General features: G+C 46.9%; 1 protein-coding gene across 1 annotated transcript in view; it reads left to right on the top strand.

Annotated features, from left to right (window-relative positions):
- GPT2 (glutamic--pyruvic transaminase 2) overlaps nucleotides 1-18,829 on the top strand; it is a 235,962-nt gene that overhangs the window by 154,067 nt on the left and 63,066 nt on the right. Inside the window, exon 7 of the mRNA XM_069216618.1 lies at nucleotides 7,106-7,242. Within this exon, the coding sequence (XP_069072719.1) occupies nucleotides 7,106-7,242 (137 nt within the window). The remainder of the gene's footprint in view (nucleotides 1-7,105; nucleotides 7,243-18,829) is intronic.

Here is an 18,829-nt window from a genome sequence, read left to right as displayed (position 1 = left end):
CTGCATGGTCTGGATACAGCCAGTGGGCTGGACACTTCCCCTGAGTGGGACCTTTCATCTCCAGGGGAATATACGGAGGAGGCTGCTTCCTTTCATGCTGTGGTGAGGAAGGCAGCGAGCTTTTTGGACCTGCCTTTGCCGGTGGCAGAGGCAAAGCAGAATTTGCTGACAGAGGTATTGCATCCGGCCTCTGCTGCAGCTGAGCCTCTCTTGCCATTTAATGAGGCTTTGCTGGATCCGGTGTTGGAGGTGTGGAAGAAGCCGGTGTCTTCCTCGGCCGTTCATAGGGCTGTGGCCAGGAGGTATCGAGCTGCACCATCTGACCCTGGCTTTCTCTCTAGACACCCTACGCCGGAGAGCTTGGTGGTGCAAGCCTCCTGTTCCTCAAAGTCAGCGCCTGGTTCCTTCCCGACGGTGCCTGGAGACAGAGACTCCAAGAAACTGGATGCGCAGTCCAAGAAAATATTTTCGTCATGCAGTTTGGCGTTGAAGGCCACCAACGCCACGTGCATTCTGGGGAGGTACATCCATGCGCTGATGGATGATATTTCGTCTTCATTCACGGAGCTTCCCCAGGGTCTTTTGGATGTGGTCTCGGACGCCCAGGCTGCCGCGACCCAGATTATCCAGTCTGGGCTGGACACGACCGACTCGGTGGCCAGGGCGATGGGCACGGCTGTGGTGGCAAGAAGACAGGCCTGGCTCCGAAACTCAGGGTTCTCTGCGGATGTGCAGTCGACCCTGCTGGACCTCCCGTTTGATGGGGACAGACTGTTTGGAGCCAAGGCAGATTCAGCCTTGGAACGATTTAAGGAGAGCAGAGCCACAGCCAAATCGTTAGGACTGCAAGCTCCTTCTTCCTCTGCCTCTTCTAGAATTTTCAGGAGGTTTCGGGGATTTGGGCGTGGCTCTTATTCCTCTTCCTTTCGGGGGAGGTTCCAGCAACCCGCCTCTTCCCTCCCCTATAGGTCATTTAGAGGGAGGGGGAGGGGTGGGGTCCGTACCAGAGGAGCCTCTCAACAGCACTCTGCCTCTTCCTCGTCCTCTGGAGGGGTGCAGCAGGGGAAGCAGCCTTAGGCTTCCACCGTTTCCCACTCACTCCTCTCCTGTAGGGGGAAGATTACAGCGTTTTCTCCACAAGTGGAAGTCTATCACAACGGACACTTGGGTTCTCGGCATTGTGGGAAAAGGCTACGCCCTTCCCTTTCGGGAGTTCCCGCCCCTCATCCCGCCCCGCCCATCTTATTGTTCAGAAGAACACCTCCTGTTGCTAGAACAGGAGGTTCAAGTCCTCCTTTCAAAGGGCGCGGTAGAGTTGGTCCCAGAGCAGGAAAAGGGTCGAGGTTGTTACTCAAGATACTTCCTGATTCCCAAAAAGGATGGTCAGTTGAGACCAATCCTGGATCTGAGGATCTTGAATTGGTTCCTCAAACAGGAAAAGTTCAAGATGCTGACCCTAGCACAGGTGCTTTTGGTGTTGAACAAGGAAGATTGGATGGTGTCTGTCGACTTGCAGGATGCTTACTTTCATATCCCGATACTCAAGTCGCACAGGAAGTATCTCCGGTTTGTGGTAGGGTCGCAGCACTATCAGTTTGCGGTCCTCCCGTTTGGTCTTACTTCAGCACCTCGAGTCTTCACAAAGGTGATGTCAGTGGTTGCGGCGGAGCTCAGAAGGAAGGGGATAGCAGTATTCCCTTACTTGGACGACTGGTTGATCAAAGCCAAGTCCCCGGAGCTTGTGTCGCATCATCTGCAGTCAACAACCCAGTTGTTGTTCGACCTGGGCTTTTCGGTGAACGTGCCCAAATCTCACCTGGAGCCCTCTCAGCGCCTCCTGTTCATAGGGGCAGTACTGGATACAACATTGAGTCGAGCCTTTCCTCCGCCTCAGCGGATTCAAGATATTCAGGAATTGGTTCCAATGTTTCGAAATGGAGCGGTAGTTCCAGTCCTCAAGGTCCTTCGTCTGCTCGGTCTGTTCGCCTCCTGCATTCTGTTGGTCACGCATGCTCGCTGGCACATGAGGGCTCTTCAGTGGTGCCTCCGAAGGCAGTGGTCTCAACACAAGGGAGATTTAGAAGGTACTGTCAAGATCTCCAGAGATGCTGCTGTGGAATTGAAGTGGTGGATTGCGGGCAACAATCTTTCACAGGGGAAGCCGTTCGCGCAGTCGCCACCAGTGGCCACGGTAATAACGGATGCCTCCACCCTAGGATGGGGAGCTCATCTGGGGGATCTGGAGATCAAAGGGCTTTGGTCTCCAGAGGAACAGGTGTTTCATATCAATCTGTTGGAGTTACGGGCTGTACGTTTGGCTCTCAAGGCCTTCCTCCCATCCCTTCGTGGTCAGTCGGTACAGGTCCTGACGGACAATACTACCACGATGTGGTACATAAACAAACAGGGAGGAGTAGGGTCGTACCTTCTCTGCAGAGAAGCTCTTCGGCTATGGTCCTGGGCAAAGGACCTTCAGATTTGCTTGGTGGCAAATCATCTGGCCGGGGTCTTGAATGTACGTGCGGACAGTCTCAGTCGCCAATTCTCGGCAGACCACGAGTGGCGTCTCCATCCAGATCAAGTCTGTTTAATCTTCCAGATGTGGGGGTTTCCTCGGATAGATCTGTTTGCCACTCGGGAGAACGCGCATTGCCCGTTATTCTGCAGCCTCCAGTATCCGATGCAGGGAGCGTTGGGGGACGCGTTTCAGATAACCTGGTGCGACCAGTTGCTTTACGCGTTTCCCCCCATACCCTTGATTCCTCGAGTGTTGAGGAAAATTCGCCAAGACCGGGCCCAAGTCATCTTAATAGCTCCGGATTGGCCAAGGAGGGTATGGTACTCCGACCTTCTCCAACTCTCACTGTGCCCTCCGCTCCGTCTCCCTCTCAGGGCAGACCTCCTCTCGCAGTCGCAGGGGCAGGTTTTACACCCCAACCTCCAGAGTCTGCACCTACATGCTTGGAGATTGAACGGGGCAACCTGAGTTCCTTCTCTCTCCCGCCTGATGTAGTGAATGTTATCTTAGCGGCCAGGCGACACTCCACTAAATCTATCTACGCTAATAGGTGGTCTAAATTTGTTATGTGGTGTGGAGAGAGACAGATTGATCCCTTACATGCTCATCTGTCACATGTTTTGTCTTTTGCACTGTCTCTAGCGCAGAAAGGTTGTGCAGTAGCTACCATTAAGGGTTATTTGTCGGCCTTGTCAGCCTTCATTTGTCTTCCAGACCAACCATCGTTATTTAAATCCCCTATTGTTCTCAGATTCTTGAAAGGTCTTCTGAATCAATATCCTCCAAAACCATTCGTTATGCCTCAATGGGATATGTCCTTGGTCCTGACTTTCCTTATGGGGTCCCCTTTTGAGCCTATGCATTCTTGCCCCTTAAGGTATTTGGTTATTAAAACAGTATTCCTGGTAGCTATAACATCTGCAAGGAGAGTGAGTGAGTTGCAGGCCTTATCGGTTAAACCCCCTTATATAACGTTTTATGGGGATAAGGTGGTGTTGAGGACCAAGGCTGCTTTCCTTCCGAAGGTTGTTTCACCCTTCCATTTGGCTCAGACAATCACTTTGTCCACGTTTTATCCTCCGCCTCATCCTTCAAAGGAGGAAGAAAGACTACATCGCCTGGACCCAAAAAGGGCGTTGAGCTTCTATATCGACAGAATGAAGGATATCAGGCTGGAGGATCAGCTGTTTGTCGGATACGTGGGCAAGAGGAGAGGAAAGGCAGTCCACAAGAGAACACTCTCCAGGTGGGTTGTTCTTTGCATTAAAATCTGTTACTCTTTGGCAAAGAAGGATCCGCCTGAGGGCATTAGAGCTCACTCCACCAGAGCTAAGTCGGCCTCTTCGGCCTTGGCCAGGGGTGTTCCTGTGGTCGACATCTGCAAGGCCGCAACTTGGTCGTCCCTTCACACTTTTGTGAAACATTACTGTTTGGACTCTGAGGTCAGAAGGGACGGTCATTTTGCACGGTCAGTGCTGCAGGATTTCTTGGTTTGACCATTTAGGCACCCACCGCCGGGCGTGGTACTGCTTTGGGACTCTATTCATCAGGTGAGGAATCCACAGGTAGTTGTATCCATCAGAAGAACGAGTTACTTACCTTCGGTAACGACTTTTCTGGTGGATACATTAGCTACCTGTGGATTCCTCACGGTCCCACCCGCCTCCCCGTTGCCTTTTTGGTCTCTCCAAGCAATCCTTGAGTGTGCTCCTTTTGGTCTTCAAAGTTGCAATACATTTTGCATGTATGATATTTGTATATATGTGTATATTTATATATAAATCTATATATATATTGGGTATATACATGATTCGTATGTATAAATATATTTATTTGTTTAAAAAAAAAAAAAAAGGTTATATTAAATCTACAGCTATTTTATTGCAATGTTGTGTGATTTACAATATTAAGAGATGTTGCTTTGCTCTTTCATTGCATTGGGTTATTATTATTCTCATGCACGTAAAAAATGTTGGTACTGTCATCGGCACGTCGGCGAGGACTTCTTATTGCCTGTATGACGTCGGACGGCGTCACGTGGGCTAGAGTGACGTCCTCGTCGACGTGCAGAGACTAGTAAGAAGATTTCCGTCAAATGCTGGCGCCATGGGAGTATTCATCAGGTGAGGAATCCACAGGTAGCTAATGTATCCACCAGAAAAGTCGTTACCGAAGGTAAGTAACTCGTTCGTTTAGAATAAGTAAGTAATGGGGACTCCCAGAAACCTGTGAAGGGATGAACCTTTGCAGACCCTCTGCCAGTGACTAATATTACAGACTGACTGTAGGAAGCAGGCTCTGTATATACTATATCAAAGTGAGATATAGTGTGTACAGAGTCCAGGGATTCCCCAGAGGCTAAAGTAGATAATACTAATGCTCTCTTTTGGGTAGTGTGGTCGAGCAGTTAGGCTTATGAGAGGGTAGTGCAAAGCATTTGTTGAAAACACATAAACAATAGAAGAAAGCCCCATCCAATGACTTAACTCCAGACCAATAGTTTTTATATAGAAAAAATATATATTTTCTTAATTTATTTTTAGAACCACAAAATTCAAGTTGCAGGTAAGTACTTTAATATATTCGTATTTCACATAGGTATCAACAGTACTTTGTTTAAAATAGGTAAGTAATACAGTTTTTGAATTATTGGCAATTATCAGTTTTTAAAAATGGGCACTGCAATTTTCAGAAACAGTTCCTGGGGGGAAGAAAGGGGGTCACTCAGAGGCTGCAGGCTAGGTCCAGGGGGTGTCTCTGGCACACAACCGGTCGGACAGGGAGGAGGGCCGCCTGCTGACTGTAGATGCACTGGTAGTCGGTTTCCCCAAGGCCTGTGCCACAGGCAGTGGTTTGTGGGCATGGCACCCTGAGTAGGGTGCCATGTCGACTTTGTCTTTTTTGACTCACCAGCTGCAAAGCAGTGTGTATGTGCTTGGTGAGGGGTCCCCTTGGTGGCATAATACATTGTGTAGCCCTTTAAAGAATTTCCCTAGCCACAGGGCCTTTGGTACCATGAGTACATTTTACAAGGGGCTTAACTGTGTGCCAGGGTTGTGCCAATTGTGGAAACAAAGGTACTGTTTTAGGGAAAGAACACGGGCTGGGGCCTGGTTAGCAGGGTCCCAGACCACTTTCAAAGTTGGCATCAAAACTAGGCAAAAAGTGTGTGTATGTGTGGGGGGGCAGAGGGTAACCATGCCAACAGTTGCACGTTCCTACACTGACCATAGGCGAGCTGTGGTGAGCACAAAGGTGTCTTGCATACCATTTTTTTTCTTTGAAAACTGCAACCTTTGCTCTATCAGCTTTCCAAATTCAAGTCGCAAGCAGACCTTTTCTGATTCACGCAGCCAATACGAGAGCCATGTATTTATTATAAAAGCAAAACATAGAAATCTCGTCAATTTACTTCTTTGGTGAGAGATATGGCAGTAGGCTCTTCAGAGACATGTGCATTCTGTGGCTGAAATGTGTGCCAGGCAAGGGAAATGATCTGCAGACATTCCAACTAACATCAGCAATGAACACACATAAAAGATTTGTCCAGTTAGAAGGACTGCTGGAAGTCAGCACCAGACATAAATATGTGTATTGCAATGCAGTATGCAAAGTGCTATCATTTCACCTCTTAGTATCCTTACTCCCACTTTAGAGGGGCTATTCTTTGTACAGAATGGTTCTTAATACATGCACATTCTTTCCCTCTTTACCAAGCATTTCCCCGTGGAAATGTTGTTAAATAGTTGCAAGAAACTACCTGTGCAACACAACCGACTCAGCCAGCAATAGTATTCAATATTCTTCTTTCACTACACTGTCACCACTAGTTTCAAGCACACACTGGAAGTTCCAACCGTCTATCCACCACATGTGACTCTACAGTCGATGCATGCTATAAACAGAAAGTGTTACTTATTTTCAACCATTGGTTGGCAGATTGGTCTGTTGTTGACTCATGTGACCCTCAAAGCTAGTGCAGAAAGAAGCTAACACTTAAACGTTATACACATTTCTTTGGAACACAGACCCGTGATATGCCAAGAGAAAAACTAATCTGATGTAGAATCTCTGTCTTAATGCATTGTGATCTTAAGGGGATGTAGGTTTCAGTCATTCCAATCATGTCCAAAGTCAAAACATTGTTTTTGAGAGTAGTAACTTGTATGTGCCCAGATCTAATACTAACTAGATTGTTGAATGGTTCACTTCATGTGCAGCAGCTTCACACCAGCTGAGAACTGTTTTACACCTAAGTAACATTTTCCCTATAGGATGGTAAGTAGCCAAAATTCTGAATATAAATACTGTATTTTTGAAAACTGTATGCACCAGTGTCCTTTTTGGACTTCTGCGCACTACAACACATTAGTGGTTACTACTGAACTATTGGTCAAAATTACTTGGTAGCAAGCCACGCAAGGCATTTGAATGGATCATACGTTTTACAATTATATTCTGCATAACCTAGGGGAACAGGACTGAAATTAAATAGGTTACAGTATCAGTTCTATGTATTGCCTAAATTTGACTAATGCTGAAGCTGGACCCATGTTCTCACACTTGAATATTTTTGTTGTTGCATAGGTCTATCAAGACAATGTGTACCCTGAGGATTGTCAGTTTCATTCCTTCAAAAAAGTTCTGTATGAGATGGGGCCAGAATACTTTAATAATGTGGAATTAGCATCCTTCCACTCTACCTCAAAAGGCTACATGGGCGAGTAGGTATTCCAAAATCATTATATTTTCTACACTTATTTATAGGTCGCAGATCAGTCATTGTATAGTCTGCTCTAATACCATAAGTATTTGGGGTGCTATGTGTTTTTTGTTTAAGGATTATATAGTTTGGTGTGGAAGTTTTAAACAGTGACTTTTCAACTAGGAGTTTAACATCTGGTTTATATACGTTTGAGGAGAACATTTTGCTGCAATTGCAAATGGCATCGCATACCTGTAGGTGGTGCTTAGATATTCTGTAGCTTTTGCTACAATGAATTTGTAATAAAAATGTATCCTATGATGTTTATTTTGGAATCTTTTGCAAATTGCTAAGTTTGAATATTGCCCAGATTTAGATGAGCATTGGCTACCTCGGAAATTTGACATGTTGAAGAATTATCTTTTTTAAATGTAATTCTAAGAGCAGATCCCTGGTTGACCAGTGCTGGCTTACTAAGTCATTATTGATATGATTCTTTCTGAAAATAACACCATTTACCAAAACAAGCCATGTAGTTGTAGCAGTGACGATTACATTGGAAAACCAGTATACTGTGAATTGTTATTTCTTACTGTCACATTATCACTTAAAATATCATACTCCTATACTGTCTGCCAGTGCCCCCTCTCTTGTCACTGAACTGAATCATTTGGTTGAGAACCACTGTCTTTTTGAGGGATGCCGAGGCCTCACTCAAGGACATGCTCTTTGATGGCTGTTCTCTCTCTGGAGATAAGACAGACGCTCTGGAGCGCTTCAAGGATAGCAGAGCTACGGCCTGGCCCTTAAGTCTTTCCATGGCCTCTCGCCAATCCCAATTTGCCTTCCACTGCTTTTGTGGCCACAGAAGGTGCTTCAAGCTGCGTCTCTACCTGCCCAGCCACCACAGCATGTAAGCTTCCAAGCCCCTGTGTGGCTGAGAATAAGGTACCCACAGGCCTCAGGTCTGATAGCCAGAGGCCTGGCCAGTCCATCACTCATGGCAGCCGCTGCCTCAAAGCCTCTCTAGTTTGCCCTTCGGCCATCCTGGGCATCCAGGGGGAGGCAGGATACGCTATCGCCTGCACCACTGGAGGTCGATAACACTGACTGCTGGGTTTTCCAGATTGTCTGAAGTGGCTACTCCCTCCCCTTCGTGACTGCCCCTCTGCCCATGGCCAACCACTTGTGCTTAGCTGACAGAGGACCACATCTTATTGCTCCACCAGGAAGTGGCATCTCTCTTGGCCAAGGAAGCCTTAGTGCTGGTATCTGAAGAAGGTTGCGGTTGTTATTCCTGCTACTTTCTGATGCCCAAAAAGAATGGAGGTTGTGTTCTAGCCTAGACCTGCACCCTCTCAAATTCTTCCTGAAAAAGGAGAAATTCAAAATGCTCATGATCGCCCAAGTCCTTCCTGCCCTTGACCTGGGAAACTGGATGGTAATGTTGGACTTCCAGGGCTCATACTTCCACATTCTTGTCCTCCTGCCTGCCCACAACCATTACCTGTGGTGCACAGTAAGCCACAGGCATTTTCAGTTTACTGTGCTTCCCTTTGGCCTTACCAGCACCCCTCTGGTGTTCACCTAGGTTGTGGCTCTGGTTACAGCTCATCTGTGGAGATCAGGGGTGCCAGTCTTCCCCTGTCTCGACAACTGGGTCTGCCCCAGGTGGTCATCTCCCACCTCCAGACTACGGCAGACCTCCTGCACATGCTCCTTTATCGCCTGAGCTGTTCTGGACGTACTGCAGTTTTGTGCTTATGCTCCTGAACAGCAAGTCCAAGATATTCAGGCTATGATATCAATGTTTCAGCCTCTGTTCTGAATTCAGGTGAGGCTCACTTTGAGGCTGCTTGGCCTCATGGCCTCCTGCATCCTGCTTGTCACACATGCCTGCTGTAATATGCAGACTCTGTACTGTGACCTGAAATTCCAGTGGGCGCAGTATTGGGGGAATCTCTCCGACATGGGAGAGCACTGCAAAATATCTGCAGTGCTGGTTAATGAACCACAATTGGGTCAGCAGCAGAGGCCTCTGGTTTCCAGAGAAATACAGATTCCACATCAGTCAACCTGTTTGAGTTCCAAACAATCCAACTAGCATTGAAAGCCATTCTACCATCCATCAAGGGAAGTCTAGTGCAGGTGCTAACCGACAACACCACTGCCACCTGGTACTACAAAAAAAAAGGTGGGGTGGGGTCGTGGGTCCCTTTGTCAAGAGGCTCTACGTCTCTGAACATGGCTAGAATGTCAGGGCATTTCAACACTTGGTGGGCTCTCTGAACACCAGAGCAGGTGAACTCAGCTGAAAATGCCTAGTGGATCACAAATGGCATCTCCACTAGGTCTCTTTCAGCAGTGGGAAGAGCCTTGGTTAGATTTGTCACCACGAAGAATGCCCAATGTCAGAAGTTCTGTATGCTGAAATTACAAAGGCTGCTATCTCTCTAAGACACTTTTCAGTTTGAGTGGAGCTCAGGCCTCCTGTAATCCTTCCTGCCCATACCACTCCTGCCCAGAGCTCTCAAGAAGATCAGGAAACAACCGGGCCTAAGTCATCTTTGTGGCTTTGAACTGGGTTCGTAGAGTCAGATATCCTGAGCTGTTGAGCACAGCCATTGGTCCTCTGATCAGTCTGCCCCCTCGGGAGGATCTTCTTTCACAGTAGGGGAGAGTTCCCCATCCAAATGTGTCCATTCCCTGCCTTCATACATGGAGATTGAGCGGTGACAGTTGACAGCTTTTGATCTTCTGCCCGAAGTATGTAATATTATCTTGGCAGCTCAGCGTCCCTACACCAAGGCAGTATACGGTGGCCGTTGGAGCAAGTTTGGGCGTGGCGTACAGCCAGACAGGTTGACCTTTAGCTGCACCCCTTTCCCAAGTTCTTTTTTAATCCTTACCCTGGCCCAGCAGGGCTCTGCATTGGGCATGTTAAAGGGTTATTTATCTGCCATCCTTCCTGCGGCTGCCAGATCAACCTTAACTCTTCATGTCCCCTATTGTGAATAGGTACCTTAAAGGTTTGCAGCACTTATTTCCTCCAGCTCCCTTCATTGCCTCAGTAGGACCTTATTTTGGTTCTTACCTTTCTAATGTGTACTCCGTTTGAGCTGCCTTCTAAGGCTTCTAGCCATCAAGATGGCCTTTTGGCGGCAATTACATCTGCTCGGAGGGTCAGTAAACTTTAGGCGCTGTCACCTCACCCTCCATACGTATTTTTCTTCCCAGACAAACTGGTCCTTTGGACCCGAGCATCCTTGCCGAAGTTAGTTACTACATTCCACGTAGGCTCATCCATCACTTTACTTACCTTTTACACTCCACTTCGTCCCTCTAAGGAATCTGAGAAACTCCACTGGCTGAACCCAGAAAGAGCATTGTTGTTCTACCTTGACTGCACAAAATCTTTCTAGGTGGATGGTCAGCTGTTCATGGGATATGTCAGAGCCAAAAAAGGGAAGGCAAAGCAAAAACAAATAGTCTCCTGGTGGTTGTACTCTGCAGTAAGATCTGCTACGCATTGGCCAAGAAGCAACTCCCAGAGGGTTTACATGCTCATTCCACCAGAGCAAAGGCTGTGACCACTGCGTTAGCACGCGTAGTTCGGGTCCTGGACATTTGCCAGGCAGCAATGTGAGCCTCACTGCGTACTTTGACTAAGCAATAATGCCTGGACAGTCAGATCCATCAGGACTGGCCCTTTGCCCATTCGGTCCTGCAGGACTTCTTAGTCTAAATCAAGTTTGCAGACCCAACTACAGAGAGGTATAGAGGTATTGCTTAGGCATCTATTCTAAGGTAAGGAATCTGTGGGTAGACTTTTCTATCAAATGGAAAGTTGCATACATTTGATAATGCCTTATCTAATAGACACTGTATCTAGCCACAGATTCTTTACCGATCCACCCCACTGTGCGAGCAGATTAATAGGTACAGGGCTAATTCTTTTCAGGGCCGTAGTTCCACACATTAGTGTTCTTTATGGCTCTGCCATACTGGCATGGAAAGTCATGAAAAGAAACTGACAGCGCTCTCGGGTAGCACCTAGATAGGCACCGCATGCATCCCTTTCCGCAACGACAATTCCAAGCGGAGCCTATCGGGGCCACCTACCGCACACAGGGGAACTGCTCACTAAACATTTCCAGATCCAGTCTGACACCTGGGGATAATTCAAAAGTAAGGAATCTGCAGCGAGATAGTCTCTACCAGATAAGGCATTACCGAAAGTAAGTAACTTGTTCTTTTTCACTACTTCCGTGTAGAAAAAAATGACAAGCACATTTTTATAATACTAATTGTGGCATAGAACAGGTGAGTAATAAAAAAGAAAATGCAAGGAAAATAACCAATATTTACATATACTGTTTAAAGGAATGCTATCTAAGTTTTTTGCTATTGCGTAGAGATGTCTCGACCTCTTTGCACCTCTTCCTGTGCTTCTCTTGTCAGTACAGTCCTCCTCTTTATTTCAAAGTCCATTGGTAGGTGAATCCTATCCATCACTCATCTTTCGGAATGTTCCTCAGCATAGGCTTAGGCATAGGCTTCCTGATGTATACATCTAACCACAGATTCATCACCTTAGATTAGCCCCCAGGCACACACTGTTGAGTGGTGTGCTGATCCAGAAGTGACATAGTGGAGCAGCATATAAGTGTCAATCCTACAGAACAACATCAGTTATTTTCTTTCAACACCTCCTGACACGTTTCCAGAGTACCTCTCCCAACTCTATCTTCCAATGACAGTCTTTTTTCACAGTGTGCTAGGAAGCAATGTCCTCATTAAAAATGACAGGCTTAAAAGTTTACTGCAACTGCATGCAGCAGATGTCTATCACAGACGTTCCTAAAGTATGCCTGTGGACCTGGGCTCCAGGAATGACTCAGATTCATTTGACAAGAGCACCCTAGTGTACCTGAACACGATTAGAGAGCAGGACGCGAAATTGTATGTCTCTGAATACAAGAAGTCATGAGGCCGCTCCTTTGACTTCTCCACTTTAGGCTCAAAGTCTTCCCATAAGTCCAAGTCTAAGCACAAACACAAGAACGTGAAGCATGACACTTCCCCATCCCTCCCCAAAGAGAAGTTGTGAGGGTATCATGATATAAGTCAGAATCCATCAAGTTCTCTGGCCATGGAACTGATTCCTTAGTTGGTTGCTATGTGCAAAGTTTCCTGGGTCGTTGTTGACCATGGAGCAGATTGCAGCTTTCAAAGAGGACATGCTACAGATTTTCAGTGCACATCTGGGTCCCCCTGACATGCCTTTGGGCTCCACAGAACCAAAGAGGTCTCTAACCTTCCCCATTGCAGTCTGTCCCTTTGGGGCCTCTTACTGGGACCTTATTGACACTGGTGTAGACTTCCACTCCCTTCTCACAATCACCCCTTTTTCCGTTGTGCTGAAGCCACCAGCACCGGAGAATGATCCAGTGCCAATGCCCATGTTTGATCTCCAATCAACCTTGGCTGGAGCTCAATTGATGTGGTGTTGTCAGGTTACAAAGGTGCAACCCATTGTCATGCATCCTGACTCTAAGTCTTTGCCAGTACCAATAATCTGTAAAAGCTCCTTGATCTTTTTGGCTCTGATTTTGATCCTGTACCAGAGCTGGATGCGCCCCAGAGTACTGATAATGGTTGGAAGATGGTTTCCACATGTAGGACGTTGGCTCTGTATGCACTATTTCAAAGTAAGGAATAGTATGCACTGAGTCCAAGGGTTCCCCTTATGCTCTATTTTGTGGTAGTGTGGTCGAGCAGTAGGCTTATCAAAGGAGTAGTGTTAAGCATTTGTTGTACATACACAAGCAATAAGTAAGGAACACACACTCAGACGATTCCAGGCCAATAGGTTTTTGTATAGAAAAATATATGTTCGATGGCATCTGTCGCTGTAGATACGCATGTTTTGCAATAGCTCGCCATCTGGTGTTGGGCCGGAGTGTTACAAGTTGTTTTTCTTCGAAGAAGTCTTTCGAGTCACGGGACCGAGTGACTCCTCCTTTTGTCTCCATTGCGCATGGGCGTCGACTCCATCTTCGATTGTTTTTTTTCCGCCATCGGGTTCGGACGTGTTCCTGTCGCTCCGAGTTTCGGAACGGAAAGATAGCTAATTTCGGAAGATTTTCGACGGTATTGTTGCGTTCGGGATCGGCGTAGTTAGATTCAACACCGCGTCGAAGGATCGAAGAGCTCCGGTGCCCTTCGGGGGTAGTTTTTTCGATCCCCCGTCGGGGCCTGGTCGGCCCGACCGCGTGCTGAAGAACGCCGATGGAACGGACTCCGTTCCGTTTCTGCCCCAAATGCCACAATAAATACCCCTATACAGACCAACACTTGGTCTGCAACCTGTGCCTGTCACCTGAGCACAGTGAAGACACCTGGGAGGCCTGTCGTGCGTTCCGGTCCCGAAAAACACTCCGAGACCGTCGAGCCAGAAGACTTCAGATGGCGTCCGCGCCGACAGCCCACCGAGAGTTCGAGGAACAAGAAGAGGAAGGTACCTTCTCGATCCAAGACTCAGACTCCGAAGGATTCGACGATACACAAACCGTGAGTAAGACGTCGAAAACCACTCCGAGGAAGATTTACAAGGCCCAGGGGACGCCACTGCCACCAGGCCATGGCTCCACCCATAAATTCGGTGACCGACCGTCGGCACCGAAAAAGGCCCAAACAGTGTCGAGATCGTCCGACTCCGGTCGAGACACCGGCACGCAGCCTTCTCGGGACCGAGAAAGTGCTGGAGACAAGCATCGACACCGAGATGCCGGTGTAGACACGGCTCGACGCCGAGACAGCGGCCCCGAAGAAGATCGGCGCCGACAGGTTTCGGCCCCGAAAAAGAAAAGTCACCTCGGAGCCGAAAAAGGACGCAGACAGGGTTTCGGTCCCGAAACAAACTGCAACCGACCCAGCTTCAGGCTCTTATAAGGAAGAGCACTCGCTAACCTCCCAAATGCAAAAGCATAGGTTTGAGGAAGAGCTACAATCAACTGATGTGGACCATACGCAAAAGCGTATTTTCATACAGCAGGGGACAGGAAAAATAAGCACCCTTCCCCCTATTAGAAGAAAGAGAAGGTTGGAGTTCCAAACTGAACAGACACCACAACCAAAAGTGGTGAAAAGAGTTACCCCACCACCCTCTCCTCCGCCCGTGATTAACGTCTCACCAGCACAAACTCCATCACACTCCCCAGCTCACACCACCATGAGCCAGGGTGACCAAGATCAAGACGCATGGGACCTATACGACGCCCCAGTGTCAGATAACAGTCCGGAGGCATACCCTACGAAGCCATCTCCACCAGAGGACAGCACCGCGTATTCTCAAGTGGTGGCTAGAGCAGCACAATTTCACAATGTAAGCCTCCACTCAGAACAGGTCGAGGATGATTTTTTATTCAACACACTCTCCTCCACCCACAGCTCATACCAAAGCCTGCCTATGCTCCCTGGTATGCTCCAGCACGCAAAAGAAATCTTTAAGGAGCCGGTCAAAAGTAGGGCAATCACACCAAGGGTGGAAAAAAAGTATAAGGCGCCTCCTACAGACCCGGCTTTCATCACTACACAGCTGCCACCAGACTCTGTCGTTGTAGGAGCAGCTAGGAAAAGGGCCAACTCCCACACATCTGGAGATGCACCACCCCCAGATAAAGAAAGCCGCAAGTTCGATGCAGCTGGTAAGAGAGTCGCAGCACAAGCTGCAAACCAGTGGCGCATCGCGAACTCCCAGGCACTACTTGCGCGCTATGACAGAGCCCATTGGGATGAGATGCAACATCTCATTGAACATCTGCCCAAGGACCTACAAAATAGGGCAAAACAAGTGGTTGAGGAGGGACAGACCATTTCCAACAACCAGATCCGCTCCTCCATGGACGCTGCAGATACAGCTGCACGGACAATTAATACATCTGTAACTATCAGAAGGCATGCATGGCTCCGAACGTCTGGATTTAAACCAGAGATTCAGCAAGCAGTTCTCAATATGCCTTTTAACGAAAAAGAACTGTTTGGTCCAGAAGTGGACACAGCGATTGAGAAACTCAAAAAAGACACGGACACTGCCAAAGCCATGGGCGCACTCTACTCCCCGCAGAGCAGAGGGAATTACAGCACATTCCGTAAAACACCCTTTAGAGGGGGGTTTCGGGGTCAGAGCACACAAGCCAGAACCTCACAAGCAACACCGTCCAGTTACCAGGGACAGTATAGAGGAGGTTTTCGGGGACAATATAGAGGAGGGCAATTCCCTAGGAATAGAGGAAGATTTCAGAGCCCCAAAACCCCTACTACTAAACAGTGACTCACATGTCACTCACCCCCTCCACACAACACCAGTGGGGGGAAGAATAAGTCATTATTACAAAGCATGGGAGGAAATCACTACAGACACTTGGGTTCTAGCAATTATCCAACATGGTTATTGCATAGAATTTCTACAATTCCCTCCAAACATACCACCAAAAGCACAAAATTTGACAAAACATCATTCCAATCTCCTGGAGATAGAAGTGCAGGCACTATTGCAAAAGAATGCAATCGAATTAGTGCCAAACACACAAACAAACACAGGAGTTTACTCACTGTACTTTCTGATACCAAAGAAGGACAAAACGCTGAGACCAATCCTAGACCTCAGAGTAGTGAACACTTTCATCAAATCAGACCACTTTCACATGGTCACACTACAAGAAGTATTACCATTGCTAAAACTACACGACTACATGGCAACTTTAGACCTCAAGGATGCTTATTTCCATATACCAATACACCCATCGCACAGGAAATACCTAAGGTTTGTATTCAAAGGAATACATTACCAATTCAAGGTACTGCCTTTCAGATTAACAACCGCACCAAGAGTCTTTACCAAATGTCTAGCGGTAGTCGCTGCACACATAAGAAGGCAGCAAATACATGTGTTCCCATATCTAGACGACTGGCTAATCAAGGCCCATTCGTTAATAGAGTGCTCAAATCACACAAATCATATCATACAAACCCTCTTCAAACTAGGGTTCACCGGCAACTTCACAAAATCCAACATTCTGCCGCGCAAGGTACAACAATACCTAGGAGCCATAATAGACACATCAAAAGGAGTAGCCACTCCAAGTCCCCAAAGAATTCAAAATTTCAACACCATCATACAACGCATGTATCCAACACAAAGGATGCAAGCAAAGATGGTATTACAACTCCTAGGCATGATGTCTTCATGCATAGCCATTGTCCCAAACGCAAGACTGCACATGAGGCCCTTACAACAGTGCCTAGCATCACAGTGGTCTCAAGCACAGGGTCATCTTCTAGATCTGGTGTTAATAGACCGCCAAACTTACCTCTCGCTTCTGTGGTGGAACAACATAAATTTAAACCAAGGGCGGCCTTTCCAAGACCCAGTGCCACAATACGTAATAACAACAGATGCTTCCATGACAGGGTGGGGAGCACACCTCGATCAACACAGCATACAAGGACAATGGAACGTACATCAAACAAAACTGCATATAAATCACCTAGAACTTCTAGCAGTTTTTCAAGCACTAAAAGCTTTCCAACCAATAATAGTTCACAAATACATTCTCGTCAAAACAGACAACATGACAACAATGTATTATCTAAACAAGCAAGGGGGGACGCACTCCACGCAGTTAAGCCTGCTAGCACAAAAGATTTGGCGTTGGGCAATTCACAACCAAATTCGCCTAATAGCACAATTTATACCAGGGATCCAAAATCAACTCGCAGACAATCTCTCTCGAGATCACCAACAGGTCCACGAATGGGAAATTCACCCCCAAATTCTGAACACTTATTTCAAACTCTGGGGAACACCTCAGATAGACTTGTTTGCGACAAAGGAGAACGCAAAATGCCAAAACTTCGCATCCAGATACCCACACAAACAGTCCCAAGGCAATGCCCTATGGATGAACTGGTCAGGGATATTTGCTTACGCTTTTCCTCCTCTCCCTCTCCTTCCTTACCTGGTAAACAAACTCAGTCAAAACAAACTCAAACTCATATTAATAGCACCAACTTGGGCAAGGCAACCCTGGTACACAACGCTGCTAGACCTATCAGTAGTACCCTGCATCAAATTGCCCAACAGGCCAGATCTGTTGACACAACACAACCAAAAGATCAGACACCCAGATCCAGCATCGCTGAATCTAGCAATCTGGCTCCTGAAATCCTAGAATTCGGGCACTTACAACTTACCCAAGAATGTATGGAAGTCATAAAGCAAGCCAGAAGGCCATCCACCAGGCACTGCTATGCAAGTAAATGGAAGAGGTTTGTTTGCTACTGCCATATTAATCAAATACAACCATTACACACAACTCCAGAACATGTAGTGGGTTACTTGCTTCACTTACAAAAATCTAACCTGGCTTTCTCTTCCATTAAAATACACCTTGCAGCAATATCTGCATACCTGCAGACTACATATTCAACTTCCCTATATAAGATACCAGTCATTAAAGCATTCATGGAGGGCCTTAGGAGAATTATACCACCAAGAACACCACCTGTTCCTTCATGGAACCTAAATGTTGTCCTAACTAGACTTATGGGTCCACCTTTTGAACCCATGCACTCCTGCGAAATACAGTTCCTAACCTGGAAGGTGGCATTTCTCACCGCCATTACTTCCATAAGAAGAGTAAGCGAGATTCAGGCGTTTACAATACAGGAACCTTTTATACAACTACACAAGAATAAGGTCGTCCTAAGGACCAATCCTACATTTTTGCCAAAGGTTATTTCACCGTTCCATCTAAATCAAACAGTGGAACTTCCAGTGTTCTTTCCACAGCCAGATACCGTAGCTGAAAGGGCACTACATACATTAGATGTCAAAAGAGCATTGATGTATTACATTGACAGAACAAAGAACATCAGAAAGACTAAACAACTATTTATTGCATTTCAAAAACCTCATGCAGGAAACCCAATATCAAAACAAGGTATAGCCAGATGGATAGTTAAATGCATCCAAATCTGCTACCTTAAAGCTAAACGACAGCTGCCCATTACACCAAGGGCACACTCAACCAGAAAGAAAGGTGCTACCATGGCCTTTCTAGGAATCATCCCATTGCAAGAAATATGTAAGGCAGCCACATGGTCTACGCCTCACACATTCACCAAGCACTACTGTGTAGACGTGTTATCCGCACAACAAGCCACAGTAAGTCAAGCCGTATTAAGAACATTATTTCAAACTACTTCCACTCCTACAGGCTGATCCACCGCTTTTGGGGAGATAACTGCTTACTAGTCTATGCAAAACATGCGTATCTACAGCGACAGATGCCATCGAACTGAAAATGTCACTTACCCAGTGTACATCTGTTCGTGGCATCAGTCGCAGTAGATTCGCATGTGCCCACCCGCCTCCCCGGGAGCCTGTAGCAGTTTGGAAGTTACCTTCAACTATTTGTATATGTATCATCTCAACCTTAAATAGGTACATACTTAGTCACTCCATTGCATGGGCACTATTACTACAATTCAACTCCTACCTCACCCTCTGCGGGGAAAAACAATCGAAGATGGAGTCGACG

This window comes from Pleurodeles waltl, chromosome 12, assembly GCF_031143425.1.
Source record: "Pleurodeles waltl isolate 20211129_DDA chromosome 12, aPleWal1.hap1.20221129, whole genome shotgun sequence".
NCBI classification, from domain to species: Eukaryota; Metazoa; Chordata; class Amphibia; order Caudata; family Salamandridae; genus Pleurodeles; species Pleurodeles waltl.
The sequence above is the reverse complement of the archived record's forward strand: the minus strand, read 5'-3'. Positions and strand labels throughout refer to the sequence as shown.